Raw genomic sequence first — 14,337 nt, 5'->3', positions numbered from 1 at the left:
GACTGTGGTATTTAAATTAGGAATGGTTGGGGCTGTATAGAATGACAGCAAATGCATTGACTTGTGTTCTTGGCAACAAAGTATCTACAGGCTTAGTTTCTTTGTTTCATGTTTGGGGTTTTGCTGCTTGCTGTTAGTGTTATTTTTATGCTACTTTTTATATATGCCATTTACTCACTTGAGTGAGACAGAAAAGCACAAATATCTCATGGCCGTGTGTTTTGTGATGTCTCAGGGTATAAGAAATAAGAGCAGAGCACGAAAGAAAGTTAGAATTAAGATCATAAACTACAGAGGACAAAACAAGACCTAAAGATCTTTTGCATTTTTCTTGTCAAAGTTTTTACTGGGCTCTTTCTTATTGCCGAAGACTTGCCTCAGTCAAAAAGTTCTTATATGAGTGAAGAGCCAACTTGATGTACGTCATGTACCGCCGCGATTTATTTTGCCTACATATCAATACAGCTACCAGAATATTATTTTTGTGGCTAGCATATGCTGTTCATAACACAGGGCTTCACTTAGGGGAAGAGCACCTCCTTTAGTCTGTTTCTTTGTAGAAAATTGGAGACTAAATCAATCTAGTAAAATATATATATATATATATGTATGTATGTATGTGTGTGTTTTTAAATGTTCTTAAACTGATATGAAATGTCTGGAGGCTAGTTAGGTTGGATTTCACTATAAATTTATCTTATTAAAGCAATTATTATCACTACCCAAAGCAGGTTTCTTAATTTTATTTAAAATGCTTTCAGTTCATTAATTCCTGGCTGATCTTTAATTATGCAAATGTTTGGAAGGATCATATCCAGTCATGAATCTACTGGCTGCTAGAACAGAGTTTTGAAACATTATAGGATTTTCTGTAATTTTTTTTTTTCCTTTGGTCAGAGAAAATAATTTGGTTTGAGTATGCTTTATTTTCACTGGATCCAGTAATGCTCAAACTCATCACTGAACTCCATGAGACTTTTGCCTAAGTAGCGGTAACATGGTTTAGCACACAGCTAGGCTTGTATTCTGGAGAACAGCCAAGTAAAAGAGGAGGAAAAAGAAGCCCAGATAGAGTAATTAGCACTGACTTTACAAATCTTGTTGTAGTAAACAAAACATGGAACCTTTGATCATGTAATGCTGCAAAATGGCCAGGGAAAAATAAAGGAGGGAGGTGATAATGTACCTGAGGTTTTTGTGGGGTTTTGTAGCTTTGTCTAAATCCAGTAGTGGATGAATAGAATAGAATAGACTATTTCAGTTGGAAGGGACCTACACTGATCATCTAGTCCAACTGCCTGACCACTTCAGGACTGACCAAGTTAAAGCATGTTATTAAGGGCATTGTCCAAAGGGCATTGACCACCTCTCTAGGAAGCCTGTTGCAGTGTTTGACCACCCTCTCTGTAAAGAAATGCTTCCTAATGTCCAGTCTAAACCTCCCCTGGTGCAGCTTTGAACCATTGCCACGTGTCCTGTCACTGGATACCATGGAGAAGAGCTCAGCACCACCCTCTCCACTTCCCCTCCTCAGGAAGCCGTAGAGAGCAATGAGGTCGCCCGTCAGCCGCCTCTTCTCCAAACTAGACAAGTCCTTAGCCGCTCCTCACAGGACATGCCTTCCAGCCCTTTCACCAGCTTTGCTGCCCTCCTCTGGACGCATTCAAGGACCTTCACATCCCTCTGAAATTGTGGGTCCCAGAACTGCACACAGTATTCAAGGTGAGGCCGCACCAACGCTGAATACAGCGGGATAATCACCTTTTCTGACCGGTTAGTTATGCTGTGTTTGATGCACCCACGTTGCGGTTTGCCCTCCTGGCTGCCAGGGCACACTGCTGACTCCTGGTGAGCCTGCTGTCGACCAGCACTCCCAGAACCCTTTCTGTAGGGCTGCTCTCCAGCCACTCCTCTCCCAGTTTATCTTTGTGCCCGGCGTTACTCTGTCCTAGGTGCAGAATCTGGCATTTGGACTTGTTAAATTTCATCCCACTAATCATAGCCCAATGCTCCAATCTATCTAGATCCCCCTGCAAAGCCTCTTGTCCCTCAAGAGATTCAACAGCACCTCCTAGTTTGGTATCATCAGCAAACTTGCTCATAATCTGTGAAGAATTTCAGTGCTGCCTTAGCAGATTATAGGAACAGATGCTGAAGACCCTGATGTTGTGAAGCGGTACCGCAGTCCCTAGATCTGTGCTGAGAGAGGACTGGGAAACACAGGTGATCAGCTCTGCTGGGTGACATGAGCAAAACCCAAGCATATCGTCAGCTGCCTCTGCCAAATGCCTCCTGACTTCTTTAGGAGGTCATCCCATTGCAGATGAGCCCTAGGCAGAGGGCTAGGGCTCAGCAGCTCAGCTGCAGGATTTGGCTCTCAGATTGCAAGAGTGACCTCGAGTGGGCACCATTTGCTACCGTTGCCATCCTTGCATCCCAGGCAGCAGCTCAGCATCAGCCGGCTGAGCCAAACCCACAGTTTGGCTTGGGCTGCACCACCTTAGTGTGCTTCTGGGTTCTGCCCGTTATTGCTGAGCATAGGAGAACAGCTAAGAGGACGTCCTTGCAATGGACTTAGAGAAAATTGACATTCTCTGCAAACTAGATAGAAGCTACCACACACAGAGATTGTTTTTCATGAGTCAAGGTCTGTGTTGCCCCTGGCATTTGTTTTGTGGATAAATCGCAGGCATAAGCTCTGTCTCCCGTATCTTCTTATCCAGGATGTTCTTCTGAAGGAAAAGAAAATGTGTTCTTTACTTCACGGTTGTATACAATCCAGCCTGCCTTGCCAAGGGAATTTAAATCACTCTGCTGCTCTTTGGCCAGTTTCTAGCACTTGTAAGGCACATTAGAACAATAATGTTCTTGTCAGTGACATGCTGATTTGCCTTGCAAACCTCACAGCCTGGAAAGTCAGATTCGATTCTGCAGACAGCCTGTAGAATACACTTATTGAGATGTGATAAGTAACCTGCCTTTCTCGTCCTCTGTCTCAGCAAACTGAAGAAACCGAGCCCATGAAGTGCTTGCATAACATCTGCATGTGTCAAGAGTGGGAAGCTGCTCCTTTGCAAACACTTCTCTCTGTCAGTCTTATAGGGAAAGAAACACAGGCACCATTATCAGAGAGGAGCTACATGATGCATAATATGCATCGATAAGAGAGACTTGGGGTGATGCAATGATTTTTTGGTGGCAGCAGTGCACTTGTCTTCCCTTCTGTGTATATACAGCATCCAGCCCTGAAATAGATAAAAGCAATGATATTACAGTCAATGGTATTAACACCCAGGTGGAGCTGAAGATGTAAATCCAGCTAGCAATGTGTGCAGGATTGACTTTTGACATTGCTTGGTACAAAAGGAGGTGGTCTTGTGGCACCTTCAGTCAGTTCTGCCACTAGCTTGGAAGGATCATCTGCTTCAATTCAGGCTTGTTGAGAGTGGTGTTGTATCTGGCACAAAAAATGTGAAAGAATTGGAAAAAACACTAATGTTTCAAGCCATAGGGGAAAAAAAAAAAAGCACCCAAGGATTCACAGATGACTTTGGCTGTTTGATGGGATTACTCTGGGATGATTTGCTCCGGGAGTGAAAGCCTGATTTGCTGGAAGAACAGAGAACCAGCAGAATGTGGACATTAGAGAGTATGGACTCTGTGTTGCATCCTTGAACGGATGCTCGCAAATAAAGCCACAAAATACACCTACTTGTGCAAAATGACTGAAAAAGAACAAACAATCAATCCACATTTTCAAAAAAATCCCTGAAAAAATGCTTTGGTATAAGCCAGATCTTATGATCTGTGAACAGCTTTTGTCTTCTGTGCTGGTCAGTCATCTAGCCTTGGCATTTAAGTTTTTAAAAGACTGAACAACTTCTAGGTATTTTAAGCTTCATCTACTTGATGCTTGGAGCGTGCCTCATTCAAGAGAGACGGTGTTGCAGGATTTGTCATTCTCTTTCAAAGCATGTCGGACCTGCAGTAAGCACGTTCAGAATCATGCCTGGCTAAATTCTTTTGCAGACCCTTTTTCCATCCTTAACCAGTACTCCTACCACCATCGGGCAGCTATTTTGCTTGAATAATTGCATTTCTGTGGAATTCTCATTTTCAGAAAAAAATTGCTAAAATGGTAGATGGTAGATGGTAGATTTTATTTTATAGAATAAAATCTATCATTTTGTAGAATGGTAGATGGTAGATTTTTAGCAAGAAATTGCTAAAATGGTAAATGGTAGAGTTCACGCAGATTTATTGTGAAAATGGTCAGGTGAAAAATGTACAGTAAGATTTAGCAATAAAAGTCATTCCTATTGCCAGCGGTTGTGTCTTATCAGCTGGGAGTTTGCAACAAGCCTGCCTGATTGACGGAGTAGGGAAAAAAGCCAAAGCAGAGACTTCTGCTGGAACCTGGGGCTTTACTGTAACAAGGTGACCCCAGCAAAGCAGTAGACTCAGTGATGTCTACAAGCAGGCTTTTCTACTTTCTTCCCTTGTTTCTTAACATTCTCTTTTAAGCGCTGATTCATTAGAAATCTCACTAATCATTTTCTCTGTTTCTCAGCAAATTATTTTATTAATTATAAATGCAACTGAAATGTCTATCTGATTTATACAGCAACCATTTATAAATGGAAAACTTTTAGGATACCATTCATTCTAGGAACTTTGATGTTGTTAATTAAATGATGGAAGGGGAATTTTTCTTAATAAGAACAGTTAGTAGTGGAACAGTTAGTAATGATAAGCAAAAGTTTGGGCCTTACACAAGAGGAGTTGTTGGAGTTACAAACTGCCTGTTAGTTCCTTCTGCCTGGAACTGTGACTCACAGTGATACCACATGGCTTGAAGCCAGCCCCAAAATCAGGACCTGCAAAGGGCACTTTCCATGCTTAGTGCCTGTTTCTCCTCATATTCAAGGGTACATGTAGGAACCAGGGAATTCAGTTACAGTTTTAGGATCTCGGTACTTGGGGGAAATGCAGTGAGACATGCCATGTTCTTTTCTGGATGGGAATTGGTTGGAGTTCCCTGAAAACCAGTAGTAACAGGTTGCTGCTGTGGCCAGCTGTGTCTTAACGTAGCGGGAGAGGGGAAACCTCCCTTCCTTTCCTTATGGAGGCTTAGTTGAGGAGGTAAAGTATTTTTGCAAGGAAGAGCCAATGTTACCTTTACTGACTTTGTCCTGCTTCCAGCGTCACAAAGGAGTGATGAGAGTTATAAACCAGAGTGCTGCTTCCGAGAGCTACAGAAGAGTGAGATGTCCTTACCAGCTTGAGGAGTAGAACAGTGAGAGAGTTTGGGTTTGGATAGGACCTCAAAGTGTCATCAAGTCCCAAGCTCTTTCCACCCCAGGACAGATCAGCTCAACCCAGACGTGCATCATTCTGCTACTGAGACAAAAATTAGTTGTTCCACGAGAAACACTTGCTTATACCTCCCTGTGACCAGTGGTGGGTTTGCAGATGAGATGGACCATGAGTTTTTTCAGGTGTGGCCAGTCCCAGACTTTGAGCTGAAAATACTAATTCACTCTAAAGTTTGCCGTTGACGGTATTAGTTTATTCTGCTGGTTTTCCCTGGTGGCAAAGCTGGGAAATAGATCTGCCCAGGCATGTTCAAAGCATGCAGGCTGACACAGTGAAGGCTGCTTTATATTGAGTTTGTTTGTTACAGCAGCTGTGTACCAACAGGTAGGTTTTTTAGGTTTTCCTATTTGTATAGAAAACTTCTTATTTCTTCAGACCAGACGTATTACCTCAGGTTATTTACTCTGCATGTATAGAAATCTTAGACTCACCTTGGAATATTTTCATTTCTTCAGGGTTTGTTTTTTAAGTAAAAATCTGCTGGTTTGAGGAAAAGCACACCCTGTAATATATTTTGCCTGTAACACTCAATGTCCAGCATGGTGTGCCAGGAAAAGGGCATATACTGTCAATGCTGATATGCCACGTCTAGCCCTTTTCTTTTTCACATTGCCACAATTGTCTTTTTCCATTAAAATCAAACATGGGCTGAGCAGCCACATGCTAGGAATCACTAAGTGGTATTTAAATAGATGCGTATCGTGACTCCGAGGCAAGTGGCACAAAAGGCCTGGCACCACACAGGCATTCAGCACGTAAGGAAAACATGAGGTGGGTACAGCCAGAGGCTCCAGTTCTCCCCTCCACCCGGGGAGGGCATGCAGCACCTCGCAGGGCTGGGTGAACGGGTTAGGAGCAGGAGGAGACAGACTGCTCCAATATTGTCTTGTAGTGGAATTAAATGTCTGCCTAGAAGTGCGTCTGACTCTTCATTAGTTAATGAAGTTTGGAACTTTCTTACGATGGTGGTCAATGTTGTGGGATTACAGATAACTGAATATCCACTCCTTATATTTTAGACGTTTGAGCTGGTTGTATATAATCTCTCAGCATCAGTACGTGTTCAGTGGCCAGCTGTGGTACCAGAGTTCATAGTGAATACGGAGATAATGAAAGATTCTGTAAAACATTTTCAGGATAAACATTTTCCATTTTTGTCTTTTGCTATTTGAGAAACAGAGACTGAAGTGCAGTCTTTAAACCTTTTCTTGCTGTATCCTAATGTTTCAAAAGGACTTGTAATTTTGGATCTTGACTTGGAAACAATTTAAAGGCGGCTGATTTTCAGTGGCTGGAAATGCTGCACTTCCTGACTAATCAGACTCTTTTGACATGTCTTAAATTGGGCACTGAAATAATGGATAGACAAGTGCAAGTAGTTGACTTAGGACAGCTCCGTGGGGGTTTAGGCAAAGATGTTTTAACACACAGCTCTGATATGCTCTGAGTATGCACACAGCGAGTTATCGCTGCTGAGCAGACAAGAGATAGCTGATTATGGCACAGTAAGTCAATCATGTGAAACCATTAGCCCATGTTCAACCAAGTGATGTGCTCCAAATGACTAGCCCTTTTTGAAAAGCGTAGGCTTGTTCTATTTCTGCGTCAGAAGAGTCTCCTGCTGGCACTGAAAACGGCTGGCATAGTAAAACATTCCTTCCAAATATAGTATAATGCATTATTTGGACTTTCCACAATTGATCCAAGTCCTGGAAGATTCAGCAGGGGTCTCCACTGGCATTAAATGAGGTCTGTCCTCCCATGTAAGCTGCTGACTCTATAGCTGCTTTGTAACCTGGCCCACCTATGCTGGGTAAAACAGGCAAAGAGAAGTGGGCGCAGCAGCTGTATTTGCATACTAAGGGAATGGGCATGCTTCTCCTGAATTTCCTGGCTTGTTTGGGGTTTTTTTGTTCTTTTTTTTTTTTTGTCTTCTGCAGGCAGACAACCATCTGTCCTGGCAGTGTAAGCCAGCCCTGGACTAGCTAGTACAGCTAAAGCTGCAGCCAAGCAAAAACCCATCTAAATGCTGAATTCTTGGAGAGAAAAGAAATCTGATTAGTTTACAATTTCTGTTTTCTTTCTTTTGGAAGTACTTTTGCAAAGCTGAAAGGGAGAGTTCTTTACTCTATTGCTTGAGTAATGCTTTGAAGTTTGGTCCTTTGCCAAAAGCCTGTTGACAGTAATATAAGTGGTGTTGGTGCTCACTGGCATCATGTATTACTTGGGGATCTTTAAAAGCTCTCTGAACAGCTTACCAAGACTTCATTAACATTTGATTTCTATCTAAGTGAGGAAGAAATTATTACTGTGTCTTTTTTTACGGGTGGATAGGCGGCAGTAAGCAAGTTCAATGATTTACCTGCCTCTTAGGGCACACTCCCCAGTCCTGGTAGAGATCCCAGGAGTTTGACAAAGAAGTCATCTCTTTCTTTTTAACAACCAATCTGACATCACCTTATGTTGCCACCATTTCCATACCTTCTCATTGTTCATGTAGTATCTTTCTGGGAAAAATTAAATTATGGATAACCTCGGAGTTTCATTTCACAGCTATTTCCTATAGAGGCAAATCAACATCACCCTTTTTCCTATGGTTTATAGTTATTCCTTCTCTCCCTCCCTCCCCCCTCCCCAATTTTAAATGGGGAGGTTTATCTGAGGTGTTGAGATATCTCATAATCATGCTCTCACTAGTAGCCATGACGAAGTGTCTAACCCTCTCTTTTCTTCTTGTCCTCAGGAAACCCGCTGACTGTGGCCTGCAAAGCTTTCTTTGGATTCAGTGGAGAATCAGGCCCCATGATCTACTGGATGAAAGGGGAAAAATTCATAGAAGAATTAGAAGGTCACATTAGAGAAGGCGAAGTCAGGTACTTTTTGGAGTATTTACTGTTAAAAACATGGTATATCCCAAAAGCCTGTTGCGTTTTTTAAACAGGTTTTTAATTGGAAGTGCAAATACTTTTCTGTCTAAAGAGTGATGAATGACTTGGAACCAGGGCAGTGTGAGTTGCTTCCTCTCCTTTCTAGCAATTAAACTCTAAAGACATAGTAGCTATCTATGTGCCTGAAAATCTGTTATCAAATTCCCCTGATGGTAGCTGAAATGTCTGAGTGTTCTAGGGGTTGATTTTAGCCCTGCGTGGAAATGATGCTGCCCACCGCAGCTGCCCCTTGTGACAGTCCTGGGCAAGATGACATTCATTTCAGCATCAGTGTTCGTCTTAAAGATGAATGGTCTCCTGTCAAAGTTACCATACTTTTTCTCTTCTACTGAATGTGTTGTCTGCCTGTGATATAGCTCTCAGTATGCCTTAACCAGGGCTTTCAAGGCATTTGTTCCTCCATGTTTAACACTTAAGGGAGACAAGGAAGTCGCTGCGTGAGTTTGTCCAATATCCAACTTGTGCTTGGCTTGTTCCAGATGCTGGTTATCAGTTGCTGTACCAGTTGTAAAGAAAACAAACACTTGTATCTCCATGAACTTTCATGGAATTTGCACCTAACAGCATCTTCTTGTCTTCATTGTTTAATTATTACCTGATTAATAGCTCTTTGAGCAAAGGCTAAGCTACGGTCATCCTATGGACAAGGTGGTCCCAGCTCCTATAGAAACGATGAATATAGATTATAAAGAAAGCCGAGGTCTTTACACCTTCCATTGCACATGTTTTTTGTCTCATTTCTGAGTTGTTTGTTCCTTGCAAAAGTGATTTTGGAGAGCAGAGAGAGGGTGAGATTCCTTTGCTTTATTACTTGATCAATAATTTGAAGTTCTGCAATTTAGTCACTAGGTATTAAGATATACTAAAATAACTGACCTAACATTGCACCCTAATTGCATACAAATGAAATTTATCATATGTTGCCAGAATGGCTTTGAGTGTACAATCCTCTTTTGGGCTTCTGACCACAAAATACAATTATTGGAAACTTCTGCCATTGCAAGTAATCAGCATTTAACAACATTGTGTCCTCTCTGGTGTATATAGATGAACAGAGTGACTTTGGTCATGTTCTTCCTGTGCATCAGAAGGACAATTTGAGGTTTGTATTTAAAGAGCACTCCAGCTTTTTGTGCATTTGTTAGTGAAATTGAGTTTGAAAAAGCTGTATTTGTCCTTCATTGTACCACCTCATTACACATTCATGTTTCAAATTAGTTTTGTGACAACCCCCTTTTCTCACTCCGTTAAAATGCTTTGACTCAGTTTACAGACCCACCACAGCTCAGTGAATCTTCTTTTCAACAAAGCTACTTATCACATACCTAACCTTCTATGCATCATAGCCAGCATTAAAACATCACATTTACCAAAACCTACTACATCATTACCAGCAGTGCCACAGTCCATCCCTTTTTTCATTTAGAAGTAGCTATGGCAACGGCAGTAGTAACTTTTTGCAGATGATTTTTTCACAGTAACAGCTCTTGTTTATGTGTCCCATTACAGGTATGCTGCTTCAGGGAAACTAAGCAGCACTAACTGTTCTGTCGGTGCCCTGAGCAAGCCCACATCTTCCACCCAGTCGTATTTATTGATGTATTTCAAAAAATGTCATGTATGTTGCAAATTTGATGAGCCACAGTAAACTTGCTGGTTAGATGCTTTTCCCGTCAGTTTGCTTCTATGTGGTATTATCAGCACGTTTCTGTTAACATTAGAAACTACAAGTAATTGGGAATTGTTACAACCAGACCAGGATACTCCATGGGTTGTTCCTTTGGCAAATATCTAACGTTTTAACTCTGCATCCCCTATCTTAAATTAGTTCACAAATTTAGTAGCACTCTGAATTTTTGGTGCTTGCCCTTACCCTGGACTGTACCCATCCATTGTGTCGCTGGATTTGCTGTATATGATGAGAGTTCAGGTTTGCAGATCAAGGCAGTGTGGGAGTACGAAACATCCATCCCTAGTTTGCATCCTCTAGCATGCAGAGTTACCAGTCAGTTAGTCCGCTTTTATGAAAGCACTGAAATAAGGGTGCACGTGACTGGAGCATTTCTGTTAAAATCAAACCCGTGGGACAGTTTTTTTGGTAAGCAGAATTCACCATGAGTAATATATATGTAGCTCTGGGCTTCTTGTTATTTATTAGACCTTGTTACAGAGCCTCGTAATAAAAAGTAACTAATCAGCATTGCAGGACTCAGGACGATGACCCTCTCTCTAACCTGCCTCCTTGCCTTCCCTTGAATTAAGATCCCCAAATGTTAGACATGCATAGGGGAAAAAGGACTTTGCTTGCCAGGTGGGTTTTACACAGCGGTAATAAAAATGTCCTGTAAATTGGACCAGGGCTATTAAAGAAGGAATCAGAGTCTTTAAGCCTGCCTGCAGAGTTGTCAGTTGTACCTAATTATCAAAGGAGCCCACAGCAAATTTCAACACCGTCTCTCTGCCACGACAAAGAAGTATTTTCAGGCATAAATCTTACTCTCCCAGCCACCTTTGAGTTGCTTCTTTTTCCTTCTTTGGGCAACACTGCAGAACAGTTTGCAGGTGCCTCATAATGCTCAACGTGTAGAGCATGTTTGTCCTCTTTTTTCCTCTCTTCTCCATTTTTGAAGTGGAAATAGTTTAACTCATTCTAGAGGCATGAAAAGAAGTGAATGGAGACATTTTGAACTGCAGCCTTATTTCTTCCTGCTGATTAATTTAACATTCTGCCTTTTTACCCACAGAAGTCAACTGATGGTTGCAAAACGCTCAGACAAGATGAGGAGGTTGTATTCTGTTAGGGGGGGATGCCGAGGGAAGGAGGCAGAATTGCCATCCCTGCCTGGCTAATGTGCTGGGTACTTTGCAGAGAAGTATGGAAATGACAGCCCTCTCCTGAAAAGCTTATACTGTTCAAGTAGAGAATTTCTGGGCAGAGAATGAGAAACATGGTGCAGGAAAGTGAGAAGGAAGATCGCTGTGCTGTGTTCTTAGTTGAACTACTTTTCTCTGGAGAGGTACTTCTGTACACACACATCTGTCCTTTCACCTACAGACTATCGTTAAGGACTAGAAAGAAGGGACTAGAGTTCGTATCCCTGTTCACAGTCCAGATCTTCAACTATATAAAGAACAAAAGTTTCCTTTTTGATAAGTTCCAACTCACATGCAGGTTAGTAAAGGTTTGGAATTAATGCCTTAGTCTTGCAAAGAGACCCGGCTGAAGCTTTCTTAGGGCCTTTACATCTGTAATCATACAAAGCCTGAAAATTTTAGGAAAATGTGGTTTCAAAGGAAAAGTATTTGAACTTCAGATTCAACTTAGTGCATAAATGCATTGGAAAAATATGACAAAACATTTGAAAAATCTGAAACATTGGATATTTTTCAAAGAAAACATTGTATTCTGAAATGACGCTTTTTGTTCTTAATTCATATTTTCTTAACTGAAAAATAATCAGTAGACAAAATGTTTTGTTTCAGATCAAATGAAATGCTTCAGCTTGAACAAAAAGAAAGCAAGCTTGAACAAAAAGAAAGCACTGGGTATTTTTTTTACTTCACCCACCTCTTCTCTCCCTCCCTCCATGTTTGTTGTGAGTTGTCAAGCACCATTGATTTACCTAGGTATTAAGTGATGTGATTACTCTTCATCAAAGCAGAAAAAAGAGCCATTATTTTCTCAACTTGTGGGAGCTGGCATGTGTTGGCGGCGTTGCTGGCAAAGTTTCCCCCAACTCAGATACGGACAGAGCTTCATCTTCTGGGTGTGCAGCAAATACTGTTGCAGCTTTAAGGTCTTACTTCTTGATACTGTATTCCTTTTCTTCCTCAAAAATATTGTGCTCAATGTTCTCTGAACCAACTACAAAATGCAATCAATTAAAGGCTGCACCCATATTAAAAAAATGTAGGTGACCATCTGTGTGTTTCTGTGGCAATAATGACTCATTAGCTGTAGAGTACTGGCTAAAAGACAAAAAAGAGGCAAATAAAAGCAGGAATGAAAGGTTCAACACCACTAAGAGCTTTCTACACTTTGCTACCAGCATAATGGTTAAGTGTCTGTCAGCATTTTCATGATAGATCCCGTTCTAAAGAGTTCTCTTCCTAAAGATTGCAATTAGCATGAAAATAAGTGAAAAAACATTCTCAGTCCAAACGCATATTCTTTTTCATGAAAGCTCCTTTTTAGCTGATCATGTATCATTTAAATTTAGGTTAAATGTCAATTGTTTTATCTTAAATAGATGCAGCATAACAGTTTGGTTTATCTTCATTGTAATCTTTCTTCATTTTTTTCTGTGTAAAATATGCCGATTATAGTAAACAGAAGACAGTCCGAACATTCACACAGTGCTCCAGAGTAGTGTCCCAGATATCTTTTCTGTTAATGATTTTATTTGTTCCTTGCAGCATGATTTGTAGGCCAAAATTTGTGGAACATATTGTTTACCAACAGAGAAGAAAGACTTTCCTGAGTTTAAAATATTTTGCTCTGTATACATATGGAATATTAATAGGTAAATGAGAATTGGTTTGTCTGACCCCCAATGATTGAGACTGATTTGAGTCTGCAAACAGAACAGGCTCTCTTGGGAGGTTTCTTTTCTGGCTAGACATGCTGCAAATTCAGCCTTTCTTGCATTATTTTCAGCACTTGGACTCGGGGTCAGAATTAAAAAAATGCAAAAATACGCAATAAATTAGAGTGAATTTGCAAAAAACATGCAATCCAAGTTTCCAAAGGCAGCACACGTGCCTATTCTTAAACTAACATTTTTTCACTTGCTTTTTTGCAAGTTACACAGCCCTAGTGAAAGAGGCTGAGTTGTTGCGGATGCTCTGGTACGTCTTCCAAGTTCTGTCAGATCACACAAGCCTTTAAAGGCTATGTGCTGTATGAAATCTTACTGTAAATATGTGGTTTCTAGCAGTCAGGCTTGCATTTTTGATTATCTAATGCAATGCCTTCATACTTATGATTTGCTTTCAGATTTGGAGTTCCATGTTTGTTATATGAAATTATGTACGGAAGAAAAGGTGTGTGCACATTGGAAACCCCAAAACAACTTTGGTTTGTAATAGAGAAGTTTGGGGTTTGGTGGTGTTATTAAAAAATTTTAAGCCCTCCAGAAGCAGTTTCCAGCCAGCGCAAACAGCGCTCTGGTTAATTACTTTGTGCCCAGTTGCCTCCCTCCAGTCTCCAGAGGAAATATTTCTTTTTTGGTGAACCTGGATCTTATTTGTACCTTTACCTCTTAGTGCTGTACACTGTCTTTTCAGAGAAGAGGCTCGCTGAAGTGCTACGTGCAGTGGTGAGTTCACAGGCGACTGCGAGGGCATCACACGTTTTATGTTTTCCCCCGTCCACATTATGCAGCAGTACGCAAACAGGATCGAGTCAATCTGGTAGATTTTACTTGACGTTACATTTCCTTATTTGAAGGACTGGTAACTTTTTCTTGAGCAACTGATAAGAAGCCTCTTGAGAGAATAGGGCATTGTATTTTTAGGCTTAATGTCAGCATCAGAAAACACTTGCATTTACTTTGCATTCTTTTTAATGTTCATGTTAGAACAATGACATGAAAAGACTGTACCTCTGGCCTGAAAGTCTGCTAGAACTTTCTATTCCCTTTGTGGGGATTTTGCATGTCTCCTCTGTCCTCTCAAAGTAGCAGAGAGCTCTTCTTCTTGACACTGTTCCCTTTTGAAGTCAGGATCTAGCCCCAAAAATAGAGGAAAATTCCACAGAGTAGCACAGCTCCTTCCGTTGGTTTTCCAGACTCCATTAAAATGTATCACAATCCCCAGCCTTTAAAATACTGCCTTATAATTTGCTCAGCGATGCCTTAGTAGTGCATATTCACTTCTCTGGAAAGCGAGTATTTATTGCTTCTTTTAAAGGAAACATTGTTTTTAGCATTTAATTCTGGTGGAGCCGAGGTGAACAAGCTGCGTGCAACCATGGTGCTTGTAGCCACTCTTCCTGCACTTGATTCAGCTCCTC

At 41.1% G+C, this 14,337-nt stretch overlaps 1 protein-coding gene across 1 annotated transcript in view; it reads left to right on the top strand.

Annotated features, from left to right (window-relative positions):
- IL1RAPL2 (interleukin 1 receptor accessory protein like 2) overlaps positions 1–14,337 on the top strand; it is a 384,679-nt gene that overhangs the window by 349,891 nt on the left and 20,451 nt on the right. Inside the window, exon 6 of the mRNA XM_075513515.1 lies at positions 8,120–8,249. Coding sequence (XP_075369630.1) covers positions 8,120–8,249 — 130 coding nt within the window. The remainder of the gene's footprint in view (positions 1–8,119; positions 8,250–14,337) is intronic.

The sequence above is a fragment of the Mycteria americana genome, chromosome 10, assembly GCF_035582795.1.
Source record: "Mycteria americana isolate JAX WOST 10 ecotype Jacksonville Zoo and Gardens chromosome 10, USCA_MyAme_1.0, whole genome shotgun sequence".
Lineage (NCBI taxonomy): Eukaryota > Metazoa > Chordata > Aves > Ciconiiformes > Ciconiidae > Mycteria > Mycteria americana.
This window is presented reverse-complemented; position numbering and strand designations above follow the sequence as displayed.